The following is a 12,863-nucleotide window of genomic DNA, read 5'->3' on the forward strand; positions in this document are numbered from 1 at the left end:
GCATTGTTGAGTTGGCGGGGACGGCGCTGGGTCAGCGTACTTTAGTTACTGATTTCTTAAGAATTCCGTCGATATTGCAGAAGTGCGAATAGAATGAAGTGTGTATGACCCATGTATTATGTTCATCAGGTCTGTCACTTTTACAGGTGCTTCATGCCTGGTTCTGGTATTAGGTGTGCGCCGGAGTGGTCTGTGAAAGGGTTGTCGCGATTCTATCCCAGTTAGAAGATCAGTAAACTTCGAAAGCGCTGCTTATTATTGAACCGCGAAGAGAAAAATGACCATGGGAGATGATTCACCTGTATCTTCCCTGGTTTTGCCAGTCCTTATAAGGCCGGTTCTTTCTCAAGTAAGTATTTATGATGCAGGGAAGTCCACACTCATCCTGCACCTTGGCTGATAGAAAGGTTGTTTGCATTTCATTGCACTGCCATAAAGATTTCATAGTGATTTCAAGGATGATATATGCATTTGAAGTTCCATGCCTTTGAAGTGCCCACAAGCTCACTAACTGCAAGAATTCTGAAAGTTTGAGGGAACCAGAACTTAGGCTGAACTTAGCCCACAAGAATTTCAGGGACAGACAGACCAAGTGGCAGAATGTGTGTTTGCAGGCTATACAGTTTATTGGTGGCAGAACTTCTGTGGAGATAGGGGGCCAGCATAAGTTGTATTGTGTATCTTTCCATGCACAGTCATAGAGCTTACAATCAATGTAGCTGGGAGTGGAGGGAAACATGTTTCATGCTTCTCAGGAGTTTTAGGTACCTCAGAATGATAAAATGAATTGCTGTTACAGCAGATGTTGGTATTTGGCAGGACACATTCCAGTCTGCAATAGTAACAGATTTGTCAATAAAATGTTTGGGTGGGGTCATCAGCTTTTGTGCTTTAATGCATTGCAATGCATCAGTCACAGGCTGGCATTTGATGATGAGGGAGATGTTCTCCAGTAGTTTTTGGCAAACCACTTCACATATTTCTGTCAATCATTACCCTTAGCACTATGCATTGCATTACATCTGTGTTTTACAATGCAAATTGACAGCAATTATAATTGCATGCAGCATATTATGACTATGCATGATAAAGCCCATGCTCTGAAGCATTCACACTGCCTGGCCCATTTTGTGTGATATTGTGCATAACATTTTTAGCTGTCCAGCAAAAGCAGTGCCATATGGTATGAGCCTAAGCTTCATGCCATTTCTTACCCCAGCACTTAATTTTCAATCGCAGATTTAGCTGTAGGCTGTGTGAACAGCTACATGCAGGACTGAAGAGCGTGCTATGGCTGCAATGAAGATCATTCGATTAGTTGAGCCAAATATGGTGAAGTTGCCCAAGGGGCTGCTCTTGTTTAGACCTTGCATTTTGCGTCCCCTCAGCCTGCGCTCCAGATCAGAACCCGCCCCATGTTGCTGTGTGGCACCTTTATTCAGGAATTCCTGCCTAAGCATGTCTAGGATGTAAAACACAAATCAGAAGATTCTTTAAAGGTGGTGGTGCCATAGCTTGTTCGAGCTGAAACACACTGGACTCGTGTTCCTTCAAATACCTTGCATTTTTGCCCACATCTGCATCCCCAAGCCAGCTGTCATGATTTTCTGCAAAGGCATGGTCTTCCAGTGTTTTACCATACATTTGTAAAGTTTGACACCATAGACTATTTTACATATGCAGCAGAAAGGCCATGACCAAACATATAGCAGTCATTAGATGCCTGGTTTAAAGGGAATGTTATACATTTATATATGGCTTTGAACTGAAATTACCATCTTGGAGATCATTTGTTGCAGTTAACTGCTTGCCCTTCTTCAGACCTAAAAGCCCTAGTCTCAGAGCTGCATCCCTGTGAAAATTTGCAGCCTTTTTTTTGGGGGGGGGGCTTTTAGGGTCCCCAGTAATCCATGTTATAATAATATCATATAAATGCTGTCATTCCATTGACCATGCAGTTGTTCAGGCCAAGAAAAATACAACTGTTGAGTTGTTCAAATGTGGCATTGTTGGGCATGATTTTCAGATATAATGAGGTCAATTGGCTCTCAATCCATGTTGTGTCTCAATCCATTATGACATAATGAAGCAATGTCATATTGAGGAGTGTATTTATAAAATGGAGAAATTGTGGTGACTAGAGCGGTGTTTTCAGTTTAAAAGTTAACCATTAGTTGTAAGTGAGTTCACTGATTGATATCTGATGCATTCCTCCATACCTTCAAATGTGAAACATACCCTTCAGATTCCTTTCTAATTTAGTGCAGGGTGTCATTGTGGTGCAAGCAAACATGGTAGATGCCCTTTCAAAACCTATAGGTATCTTTGAAAGTACAATGAACACCAAGAAATTGGTTCAAAATACAAATTTTCTGCTTGTAGTTTGAAGAAAAGCCTGTAATGCTCGAGGTGGCATTGTGGCATTAAAAGATGACATCATTTACTGTGTTGTGCATGATGATGCACATGAGCTAGGGTGCAAGTAGGATTCAGATATTTACCTCTATGGTTGTGCTTGTGGTCCTGTAACTGGCATCATGTGTGCACACACCTAGCCTGCTGTGTGTGACCGGTTCACAGCTGGACAAGGAGGATGTGGCCGCCACCCAGACACTGCGCGCTGCGCTCACCAAGGTGGAGGCGGCCAACCCGGGCTTCACCTACGATCTGGTGATGGGCCTGGTGCGCAAGGCCGACGTCAGCGTGAACATGCACGAGAGCCTGCTGCGCCTGCAGGGCTCGGCCGGCGACAACGACGGTGAGCGACTAAGAGGCAGTCGACGGCTCTCAATGCTTAGTCATGCAGATGGACGTGGCCACGGGGTGTCCCGTGTTCAGTGTTCTCTTGGGATGGTTCGCACTGTTGTGAAGCGCTGGTCCCCGCTTGACGTGTGGTAGTGGAAGTGGTACGTTCCACGCGCGTGGTTACGTACGTGTTTTCCGGCATCTGGTAATTATACAGGCCTAATTACTACTATTGTATCACATTGCTGGGGTGGCTGATCTTTCTGTTTAAAGACGCAGCTCATTGGCAGTTTTTGTGGCTGTAGGGAATACGCAAAATGTGCATGCCGACAGACTGTGCATGGTTGTTACATGTTGATGGGAGTGATGTTTGCTGGCCTGCAGCTGAGTATCGGCTGAGCCGCACTGAGGAGCCGTTCCAGGAGCTGAACAAGAAGTCGTCCAGCTTGAAACGCATCCTCAGTCGGATTCCGGATGAGATCACCGACCGGAAAACATTCCTGGAGACCATCAAGTTAGTGCACGCACGCGGACTGGCCGTGATTTTGACGCTAATATTTGTGATGAAATGGTAAAGCAATGCACAGATTAGCTTAGAACTTGGTGTATTTTGAAAACGAGGACCCTGTGGGCGTCTACAAAGAACTGAGATTGGATTTCTGAGTGGCTGGTATTCCGGGGTTGATGGACAAAATACCACATCCTCGCCTGTAGTCGCCGCGCACGCTGGACGCTGGTCATGTGTTTGCGCATATTCAGCGACAAGCATTGCATGAGGCTGCACTGTTGCGAAGCCGTATCAGCGAAGCCAATCAGTCATGCCATGAAGAATGGTGCATGTCGGGGCTGTCCCAACGCCCGCTAAGACCCCGCGGCCGCGATACGCCGCCTGCTGGGCGGTGAGTTGCGCCGCTGCGGCCGCCCTCTCCTCCGGAGCCTTCGCGCTGGCCTCAGGCACCGAGTGGCCGTATCGGCGGCGGCAGGCCCGGCCGGGGACGCTATCTTATCTGGGCGCGTCCGGCCGCTTTGTACATCCTCGTTATTGGCGTGATTGGCGGCCACTTCGGTCGTAATGTCACTGTCGGGTCGTCGCCACCCGCCTATGTTGAATGTTTCGTGCTGACACCCTCCCCTCCCACTTTCGGCCCGGTCAGAGCAGGCGTTTGCTTTGTGGCCGCATACTAACGTGGGGTCAGCGACCGCCGCACTGGATTCGAGACATCTGTTGACGGCAATATCGCAGTCAACGGCCACGTGGGCCCTTTCCATGTAGTTGCCCGATTATTCGGATACTCCCGCAGAATTGTCGGCGTTTGTTCAGACCTTGGCATCCGCCTGTTCCGTGCCCCGGGCTGTTCAGTGTCCAGGTGTCCCATGAGCGGAAGGTGACGGAGTACGTGATCTCTGATTGGGTGTTTGTGCCATCCGGCTGTGGTCTCCCGATCCTAGCACTGTCCTGCACTGATCCTGCACTGGCGTCCGCCGCTGGCCTGGCTCCCCAACCATGTAGTGTGTTCGTTGAGCTGGTCTTGGCAGCGTTCCCGCCCTCACCACCGTCTTCGCCTTTGTCCGTGCCGCAGGGAGATCGCCAGCGCCATCAAAAAGCTGCTGGACGCGGTGCAGGGCGTCTCGGCGTACATCCCCGGCTCGCACGGCAAGCAGGCGCTCGACCATCGCCGTCGCGACTTCGTCAAGTACTCCAAGAAGTTCAGCAACACGCTCAAGGAGTACTTCAAGGAAGGACAGTGAGTGTTGCCCCACGCCCACCATCACCAGCCTGGGTCGAAATGAAAGACGTGCACAGCCAAACCGATTTGTAGTGCAGACGGGTTGCAGTCGTAGGATAAAGAAGTGCTAACCTCCGCCCTTTACGGGACATTTTCGGGACACGGCGCATAAGCTGACATCTCTTGCATTGCTGATCTCTCGACCAATCTAGTACGCACCGTCCAGCATGTATTTAGCGTATACTGCCGTGCCGCCCGGCTGGCCGACAGCCCTCCCTCCTCGCCGCAGGGCCAGCGCCGTCTTTGTCTCGGCCACGTACCTGATCTACTACACCAACATGATCATGATCACCGTCAAGAGCAAGTGCGAGTAGCCGGCGGGGCTCAGCGCTGCAGTCCAGCAGCCCGCTACTCCCTCCAGCAATGGCCTGGCCAGGCGCTCGCGCGGGCTGCGGCTGCACACCGCCACCCGTGTCTGGTGACGTCTTCCAAGGCTCGTCAATGCCCAATCGTTGGTACTGTCGTCCGCGTTGATCAATGGGAATCGGGGAGAGTTCGACGGCGATCTTTTAACCCACAGTCACACCGGGGGCCGACCGTGCTGACATGCGATTATGCGCGGCTCACGTATGAGATACTTAATTATTTATTTTGTGCACGCAGCAGCCTGCCAATATAAAGTCACGACATAGATTAGAGTCAAGTGTATTAGCCGTAAGGCCAATGTATGTACATAAAACGGCGAAATACACGGTGCGTGACCAGGACTCGTGCGGCGTGTCGACGGCCACGCGTCGGCCCACCTCATATCACTGGGAAATCAAACGTCCCGGCCGGTACGGGCGCCGCCCGACCCGACCCGCCCGGCTCCTGTCGGCGCGGGCGCTTCCGCCGGCGCCGTCCCGCAGGGGTGAGGCCTCACCAGGGCCTCCCCGGCGAGGCCTCGCCGCCGTCGGGCCTCCAACACGGCGCCGTCACTGCTGCGACGCCGGCGGCGAGACGAGCGCCTCGTGCAGCGCCTCGCGCTGCTGTTCGCTGAGCTGCGCCAGACACGCTTGGAACAGCTCCGTGTTGGACTGCGGGCGGGTTGGCCGGCGGGTTAGTGGGTGTGGCGGAGAGGGCGGGTAAGGTGCATGAAGGGCCGCCTCAGACAAGTGGGCTTCTCGGAGGTGTCGGCAGCGGCGGGAGCGAGCTCTACCGGCCCTCAGATTTGGCTAACGTCATCATGATGAGCGGGGCGCGCGCTACCAGCGAGTCGGCATTGTGGGGCTCTGTGCGCACTGAGAGGCACAGCAGCGTGCCGTATAGGACGCTCTTTCTCCATATGGGTCCGGCACAACAGAGCGTGTCACTTCTGATAGGACAGACATTCATAATCTACCTGAATGTTGTCAATATCGCTCAGTTTCCATACACCAGCACTCCAATACTGCAAGTACCGTGCATGATACCGTAACTCTACACTTCACACACGACATTGCTGTCTACCGCAAATCTATCGAGTAATCATTTGACCGTAGGGACGGAAGGTAGCAGATGAAGAGGTTGATTCCCCTCAACAGCTCCATGCACATCGGCAGCCAAGCAAATAGCCATCTCCAGCGCCGCTGGCGGCGGCGGGTGCGCACCTGGATCTGCTTGACCAGGTTGAGCAGCCGCACACCCGTGGCGTCGCCGGCGCCGACAGCACCCCGCGCGAACGCTTCGGCGATGACGGCAATGATGCGCGGCAGGTTCATGTTGTTGGGCCCGAGCACGGCCGGTTGGTTGGCCTCCACCAGGTCGCACAGGTAGTTGTAGACGTAAGGCACCTCATCCGAGTCCTGCCACACTGGCAGCCTGCCAGCGCGGACCGCGCGGGTGAGTAGAGCGCGCGTCGCAACAGACCGGCACGCGCTTCCCACAGCCATGTGCGGACCGTTGAGCCAGACGCCCAGTCGGTACAGAAAACGCACGGCAGCACGAGGTACGAAACAGTCGTAGGTGGAGGACGTACCAGCTAAACCAGACGGGCACCACGTCAGCCACGTTGATGTCCGAGGCGTTGTACTGCAGAATCTTGGTGACGGCCGAGATGGCGTTCTCGGTGGGGCTGATCCACTCGTCGCTGCGGCTGTCTGGCCGCTGCACGGCCTCGACCAGACGCGGCAGAGCCTCGGCGCACACCTTGCTGTACTCAGGTCCGCCGAACTGGCCCAGTGCGCCGCAGCCATACGCCGCCGCCTGGCACACCTCCGGTTGGCTGTCGACGCAAGGTGTGCACACAGCAGACGGGTCAGGCGGCGGCGCAGCGGCAGCGCCCAGGCACACAAACACAGGGGCAACCGCGCGGCCTAGCAACGCAGCCAAACACGGCCCCGCCACGCGGCTACACTTAAAACGTGCAACGTCCGGCGAATGACTTGGAAGACACTCATTCGAATTTGAAAATCGATATGAACAAACTGAAATGTGGACATTCTTGGGCAAATCACTCAGCTCCACGACGTGAAATCACGTAACGGTGCCATGAACTTCGCGGGGTCTCTTCAGTCAGCATCGTCGCCGATTCTGTATGTGATATAGTGGCCGCTCTCACCTGTTCGTGACATACTGGATCATGGGCTGCAGGAAATACTGTGAGTACTTGATGGAGGCTGGACTGCAGAATTCGATCACGTCGTCCCATATGCAAAGCGACCACTGTTTTTCCGTCCACGCTCGCTCCGGACCCTGCAAAATGGCCGCAGTCCATCGCTAAAACTCAGATCTCCCAGCAACTTAACAGATGAAGTCAATCTACCTTAACTCGGACTTGTGTTGAACAGCAGACTCGAACCATCTGGACTGGACAGGCCGAGCTAATAGCAAAGTAAGCGAAGTTATCCACGTTGATTCCCGTTAAACATACTGAAAGCCCCTCCCTGGTAGACATCACAACTAAATTTGAATCGGGACCACAGCGACAGTCCGGAATACAAGCGCAACGAGTCAGAATGAGCCAGTTTTGATTTGCACATCGCCGCAGCACTCGCACTCCAAACTATTAGCAGACTTCACGACGCAGCGCTGCAGCGGCAATCTCGCTCAAAATTAGTCATTCCAAGCCAGGAACCTTGAGTAAATAATAAGTGTGATTCCATCGGGCCAATACGACCGCTCCGCAAGGGCTAACCGGTGAAGGAGCGGCGGTCAGCCGGGCCACCACCCACCAGCAGCCTGACCAGGTGCGGCACGATCGCGTCGAACAGCGGGAACAGCCGGTCGTGGTACACGGTAGCCACCACTCACCAGTAGCCTGACCAGGTGCGGCACGATCGTGTCGAACAGCCGGAACAGCCGGTCGTGGTACACGGTAGCCACCACTCACCAGTAGCCTGACCAGGTGCGGCACGATCGCGTCGAACAGCGGGAACAGCCGGTCGTGGTACACGGTAGCCACCACTCACCAGTAGCCTGACCAGGTGCGGCACGATCGTGTCGAACAGCGGGAACAGCCGGTCGTGGTACACGGTGAACAGCGAGTGCAGCACGTCCGCGATCTTCGAGATGATGAACGTGTACTCGTCATCCTCGTCGATCAGTTCCTCTTCCACCTCCTGCCGGCGAGGCGGGATGTTCAACGGACCCTCGCCGCAGCAGTGGCACGTCAATGGTATCCCGCCAGCATACCGAGCATCTGCAGGTGGAAACTCCGCAGATTTCCAGCCCGACGACGCGCCGCGCCACCCGGGCGAGTAGTGACGGGCGCTGTAATCTTGTCCTGTCAGCATTGTCAACTGACACCCCAGTATAGTGAAAACAACGGCAAAGCTGCAGTGTAGGAGGTGTGCGTCCCGTTGTTCCCAATTTGTGACAGATCCAGACGCCCCGGTCATCAGTACTGGCTTATCCCGCCCCTCCCGTACCTCGCACCTGTCCAAGGACAGGACGGGTGCCGTGCGAGTGCCACAGGTGACAAAAGGCCGGCTAATGGGCCAATCGGCGGCGCACCTCGTCATAGTCCTCGTCTCGCCGCTTCTCGTCGCGCTCTTTGGACTTCTCAAAGTGCTTCTCGAACTGATCGCTGAATATTTTGAATAGCTCAGTCATCTGCTCCTCGCTCAGGCACGGGCAGTTCAGCGTCTCTATACACTGCAAACATCAGGCGCACTGTTAGTGACGATATCGAAAGCACCACGCGTCCATTGTCGCGCGCATAAAATGTGAATCGTTACCGCAGTCACGTGGGCACATTTTGGTAGTTTGGAAGTAGACGCTTGTGCGGAAACGCCAGTCTATTTCCTGGTCATACGTATGATGCAATGTAGTTTGGTGGAATCAATATGGCCGGGCGCTGCAGTACAGTCATCCTCCACCGCGCTACACCTCAAAGAGCTACAGTAATACGCCCGTAAAATTTACTAGCATATTACCGTAGCCCAAGCACACTAAATGCGCCTGTTGGAATTGTCTCAGCGCGCCTTACCTTGGCCAGCGACTGCATGTGTTCGGGAATGACTGTGATTGTGGGCTCGAACTTGAGCGCCTGCAGCAGCTCCGGCACGATGAAGGACCACATCGACTGCACGTACTCGGCACCTGTCCGGGCCCATCAAACGGTCACACACCCACCCGTCTGAGCCGGGGGCACAGCTGTGCCAGACGCGTACATCGACATGGCCCCCACATCAAACCATTTCAAGTTCTGCGCCGCAACATGACTGGCCAGTGCGCGGCTGCCATCGGTTGGCCTGTACCTTTGGCGGCACCGCTCTGCAGCAGGTGCGGCATGATTTCGGCGGCCGACACCCGCACGCCCTCGTGGAAGTAGAACTTGAGCAGCCGCGTCATCAGCTCGGCCACCTGCTGCGTGTACTCGGCGAACTCGCCGTCCAGCTCGCGCGCGTAGCACACCAGCATGGCGCACGCCGTACTCTTGTCCTCCAGCACTGCGGCACCGGTAGGCGACGTGAGCACGGCCATTGGGTGCTCGCGCCGCAGCCATGCAGTGTCGCACCTCGCTGCCGCTGATGCGCCCAATGTGGCGCCATTTGAATGCCCACGAGGGCGACAGCGGGAAATATTGGCCGACTGTGACGTTCCTGCATGCCAGCCACTCAAACTGAGGTGTCCTCTTTCGCTCAAGGCAAGGGTAAGGCGAACAGAACTTTCCGCGGTTTGCTCTTGAGAAATACAATGACATCCGCACGTAATTAAAATCTGGCCGCTAGGTTCTCGTAGCTGGAACTCCTGCATCACTCATTACATTGCGTTGTTCCGTTTCTCGCAAATGAGATTGAAAACTGAGCTAGCCAACGTTTCGTTTCGAAGCCCCCCTTTGATTACAAAGCTTAACCCACACCAACCATGTCACGTTTCCCTTCCGGACTGGCCACCGTGTCCCGGGCCGACGTGTTCACCTGAGGTGCGCACGGCGAAGTTCTGGTTCTCGCCGAAGTTGTGCAGCTCCCACTCCTGGTCGCCGTTGAGCACCTCGCGCTCCTCGTCCGAGAGCAGCGTCCACTCGGGCTTGGCCGACGCCATCTGCATGACTGGCCCCATCACAAGCGGCAGGTACACGGCAAACTGTTTACCTGCGGCCAACCGAATGCAAGTCAAACAACGGCGGCACCTACCCATGTCTGGGTTCCGATATTTTAGAGAAAACATTATTCTCTGAGGATCATTTTGTGAGTTGCAAAAGTGCTGGTGTCGCGAGGTTAAATTGATTTCAAAAACCCGTATCTGCAATATTTAACGGTTGACAAATGTCAAAACCATAAGCTAGCACAAAAACGGCGTCCGCGTCCGGAAATCACGCTATGCTGACAGCTTAATCTAGTGGCTCGCGCCGACCAGAGTGGTGATCACGGAAGCAGTCACCGCCCAGTACCTATCCCTAGCACGTGATTACCACCAGCACATCATGACGGCCGCCACAGCCGCTGTCTCGCCGCGCCAGGGAGGCCACGAGCGCGGAGATCTCGCGCCTGCCGCCACAGTAGCTATCAGGCCCGAGTGACCACCCATCATCGAGGCGCCCGCCCGGTCGACCGAAGCGACGGTCTTCGCTTTCAAGCACGTCCCGCCAGCGAACCATTCAGACGCCGACCTGACCCCCTGAGTGCACCGCATAACGGATTCCCCTGCCCTGCCCCCTACCGTGAACAGCATCAGCCGCCTGGAGCAGACGCCGCGGGCGGCCGCCACTCACCCATTATGGTGCACATGCGCGCCCAGGCGGAGACCAGGTAGGGCACCTGCGGGTCGTCGCTGGCGAACTCCTCGCCGCCCGTCTGCGCCTTCAGTAGTAGGTCCATCACGCTGGCCGCGTCCGGCAGGAACTGCGTAGAAAGTGACCGCCGCCGCCGCTCAGCCACGGTCGACGCGACATCGGACCACGCGGCTTCGACGCGATCGCCACTAGCGCCAATCACCGGCTGCGACGCATCTAAATCGCTGCGGGGCCACACGGCAAACCGCCAGCTACAAATCGCAGTTCAAATAAAGACCCCTTGCCCAGGGCGTCACATCTGCTGCCGTACGCCTGTGTGCCGCGGCCGCAGCGTGACTGGGTGGGGTGACGCGCCTCGGGGCCGGTTACCTTCAGCGTGACTGGGTGGGGTGACGCGCCTCGGGGCCGGTTACCTTCAGCGTGACTGGGTGGGGTGACGCGCCTCGGGGCCGGTTACCTTCAGCGTGACTGGGTGGGGTGACGCGCCTCGGGGCCGGTTACCTTCAGCGTGACTGGGTGGGGTGACGCGCCTCGGGGCCGGTTACCTTCTCCTTGCCGACGGCCAGGCCGATGAGGCTGACACACTCGATCGCCTTGCCCCGCAGTAGGCGCAGCTCCTGGGTCGTGGCGTTTTCGATGATGTACTTCAGACACGGCATAAACCTAGGGTACAGAGAGGCGGCATGGATATCTTCTGAACAGCTTGGTGGAAAGCGAGTGTTGGAATGGCAATTATTGCCATTCAAAAGCAAAAGGGCCTAAGAGCCATAAGTTAACAATGACGCTTGACTTTTTACCGTCGGAACCAGTGAACCTCGCCAGAACATCACCAGTGAACATATTTCTTATCAAGTTTAGAAAATACCATCTATGGAGTTAGTAGTGAAAGTAGATGCCAAGACACAGCTATTGCAATCTTCATCCATACTTGTACAGACACAATTCCGCGAAAAAAGGAATAATTAATTGCACTTGACAATCCGACGTCATTCCAATTTCAGCTACGTCCTGTGCATGACCTCTAACATTGGCCGGACTGGCCTATATAAACAGACGTAGGCGCTGTCTCACGCTCTGAACGCCATAAGCGATACAACTCGACGTCGTCGACCCAATCCGTTACGTCAACCAAGGAAATCACTTCAGTCAGCACAGGGCATGCTGTGGAGGACACTGGAGACTTCCCCTATTTGCCTAGGAGACAAAAACATCAAGGAAGTGCGGGCTAGCACATGGTTGCACGGTTACCAAGGACATAGATCTGGAAAACGAGGTCAATGAGACAATAGCAGTGATCGGGTTGGAAACAATGACGCCAAAGCACCTGCCGGGCCACCATAGAAATAATATTCGCCCGCCCGAACGCTAGATGGCACTTACCTGTTGTAGTAAACAAGGAACTTTTCTTCGGCCGTGCCTGCCACCGAGGCGATGGCCGTGATAACATTCTCCAGAACCATTTTGGTGCCCTTCTCCACCAGCTGTAAACAACGAAGACAGATCTGACACGTGACAGGTATTGGGCCTTATTTTACCCGACAGAAAACAAGAAAAGCCGCCGATAAGCCACGATAGAGAGACCACTATATTCAAACAGATGCATTCTAGGCATGTTCTTTTCAAACAGCTTGCAACAATTTTCGGGCAAGTTCCTCGCATCAAAACAAAACAGCCACCAATGGCAAGCATGTCCCTTAAGTCATTTGTGCGTACCTACAGTTAAACAAGTCGTGTTCAATGTCAGATATGCTGGGACGTTCGCAACGTCGCAAGATGACGTAAGGCAAGTTCTGCGGTGATAACCGCAGCTTTCATGAACGACTGTCGCGCCAAGTGTTCTGGGATAAGTTTTTCTTAAGAGTATGCTATGCTAGGGTTCGACGGAGCTTCTAGTTGATATTTTCAGTGACAATTATCTATAAAACGAGCTGACAAGAACGCACTCTCGCCTCTTTATTTTGAGCAGTGAGATGCTAAAAATGGGACAGCAAATAACGCAACCTGGAGCTAATCGCTCGGACGAATCCTTAATGCGGTGAATTAGCTCATTTCTTACACTTCATTTAATGACTCAGTTCATTTTGCATCTCGCTATTCACTGACACCGACTTACGCAAAGTTTCCTCAACCACAATTGACCCCGTCCGTGGAGCTTTTCTGACGCGAAGGGCACAGCAGCGAGCCAAGAGTACGTT

The 12,863-nt window shown here is 54.2% G+C and overlaps 2 protein-coding genes across 2 annotated transcripts in view; one reads left to right on the forward strand and one right to left on the reverse strand.

Moving 5' to 3' along the window:
- On the forward strand, window positions 1-5,239 carry LOC119109198 (programmed cell death protein 10-like). Its single transcript, XM_037232787.1, has 6 exons — window positions 1-30; window positions 147-349; window positions 2,581-2,758; window positions 3,130-3,259; window positions 4,326-4,490; window positions 4,762-5,239. Exons 2-6 carry the CDS (start codon window positions 278-280, stop codon window positions 4,844-4,846), a joined length of 630 nt encoding a protein of 209 aa, XP_037088682.1. The 5' UTR covers window positions 1-30; window positions 147-277; the 3' UTR covers window positions 4,847-5,239.
- LOC119109197 (importin-5) overlaps window positions 5,162-12,863 on the reverse strand; it is a 25,955-nt gene continuing 18,253 nt past the window's right edge. The window contains exons 13-24 of the mRNA XM_037232786.1: window positions 12,049-12,149; window positions 11,214-11,331; window positions 10,648-10,777; window positions 9,854-10,027; window positions 9,191-9,382; window positions 8,920-9,032; window positions 8,445-8,585; window positions 7,901-8,050; window positions 7,051-7,184; window positions 6,469-6,714; window positions 6,101-6,311; window positions 5,162-5,548 (exon numbers count right to left, since the gene is read on the reverse strand). Of these exons, the coding sequence (XP_037088681.1) occupies window positions 5,447-5,548; window positions 6,101-6,311; window positions 6,469-6,714; window positions 7,051-7,184; window positions 7,901-8,050; window positions 8,445-8,585; window positions 8,920-9,032; window positions 9,191-9,382; window positions 9,854-10,027; window positions 10,648-10,777; window positions 11,214-11,331; window positions 12,049-12,149 (1,812 nt within the window). The 3' untranslated portion in view covers window positions 5,162-5,446. The remainder of the gene's footprint in view (window positions 5,549-6,100; window positions 6,312-6,468; window positions 6,715-7,050; window positions 7,185-7,900; window positions 8,051-8,444; window positions 8,586-8,919; window positions 9,033-9,190; window positions 9,383-9,853; window positions 10,028-10,647; window positions 10,778-11,213; window positions 11,332-12,048; window positions 12,150-12,863) is intronic.

Source organism: Pollicipes pollicipes, unplaced genomic scaffold (assembly GCF_011947565.3).
Source record: "Pollicipes pollicipes isolate AB1234 unplaced genomic scaffold, Ppol_2.1 Scaffold_7231;HRSCAF=8579_pilon_pilon_pilon, whole genome shotgun sequence".
NCBI classification, from domain to species: domain Eukaryota; kingdom Metazoa; phylum Arthropoda; class Thecostraca; order Pollicipedomorpha; family Pollicipedidae; genus Pollicipes; species Pollicipes pollicipes.

What these genes read in the sequence shown, in the direction of transcription:
- LOC119109198 (XM_037232787.1), top strand. Translation starts at nt 278, where the DNA reads ATGACCATGGGAGATGATTCACCTGTATCTTCCCTGGTTTTGCCAGTC. An exon ending in TAAGGCCGGTTCTTTCTCAA is followed by an intron (nt 350 to 2,580) that starts GTAAGTATTTAT and finishes ACCGGTTCACAG; the next exon opens with CTGGACAAGGAGGATGTGGC. An exon ending in CTCGGCCGGCGACAACGACG is followed by an intron (nt 2,759 to 3,129) that starts GTGAGCGACTAA and finishes GCTGGCCTGCAG; the next exon opens with CTGAGTATCGGCTGAGCCGC.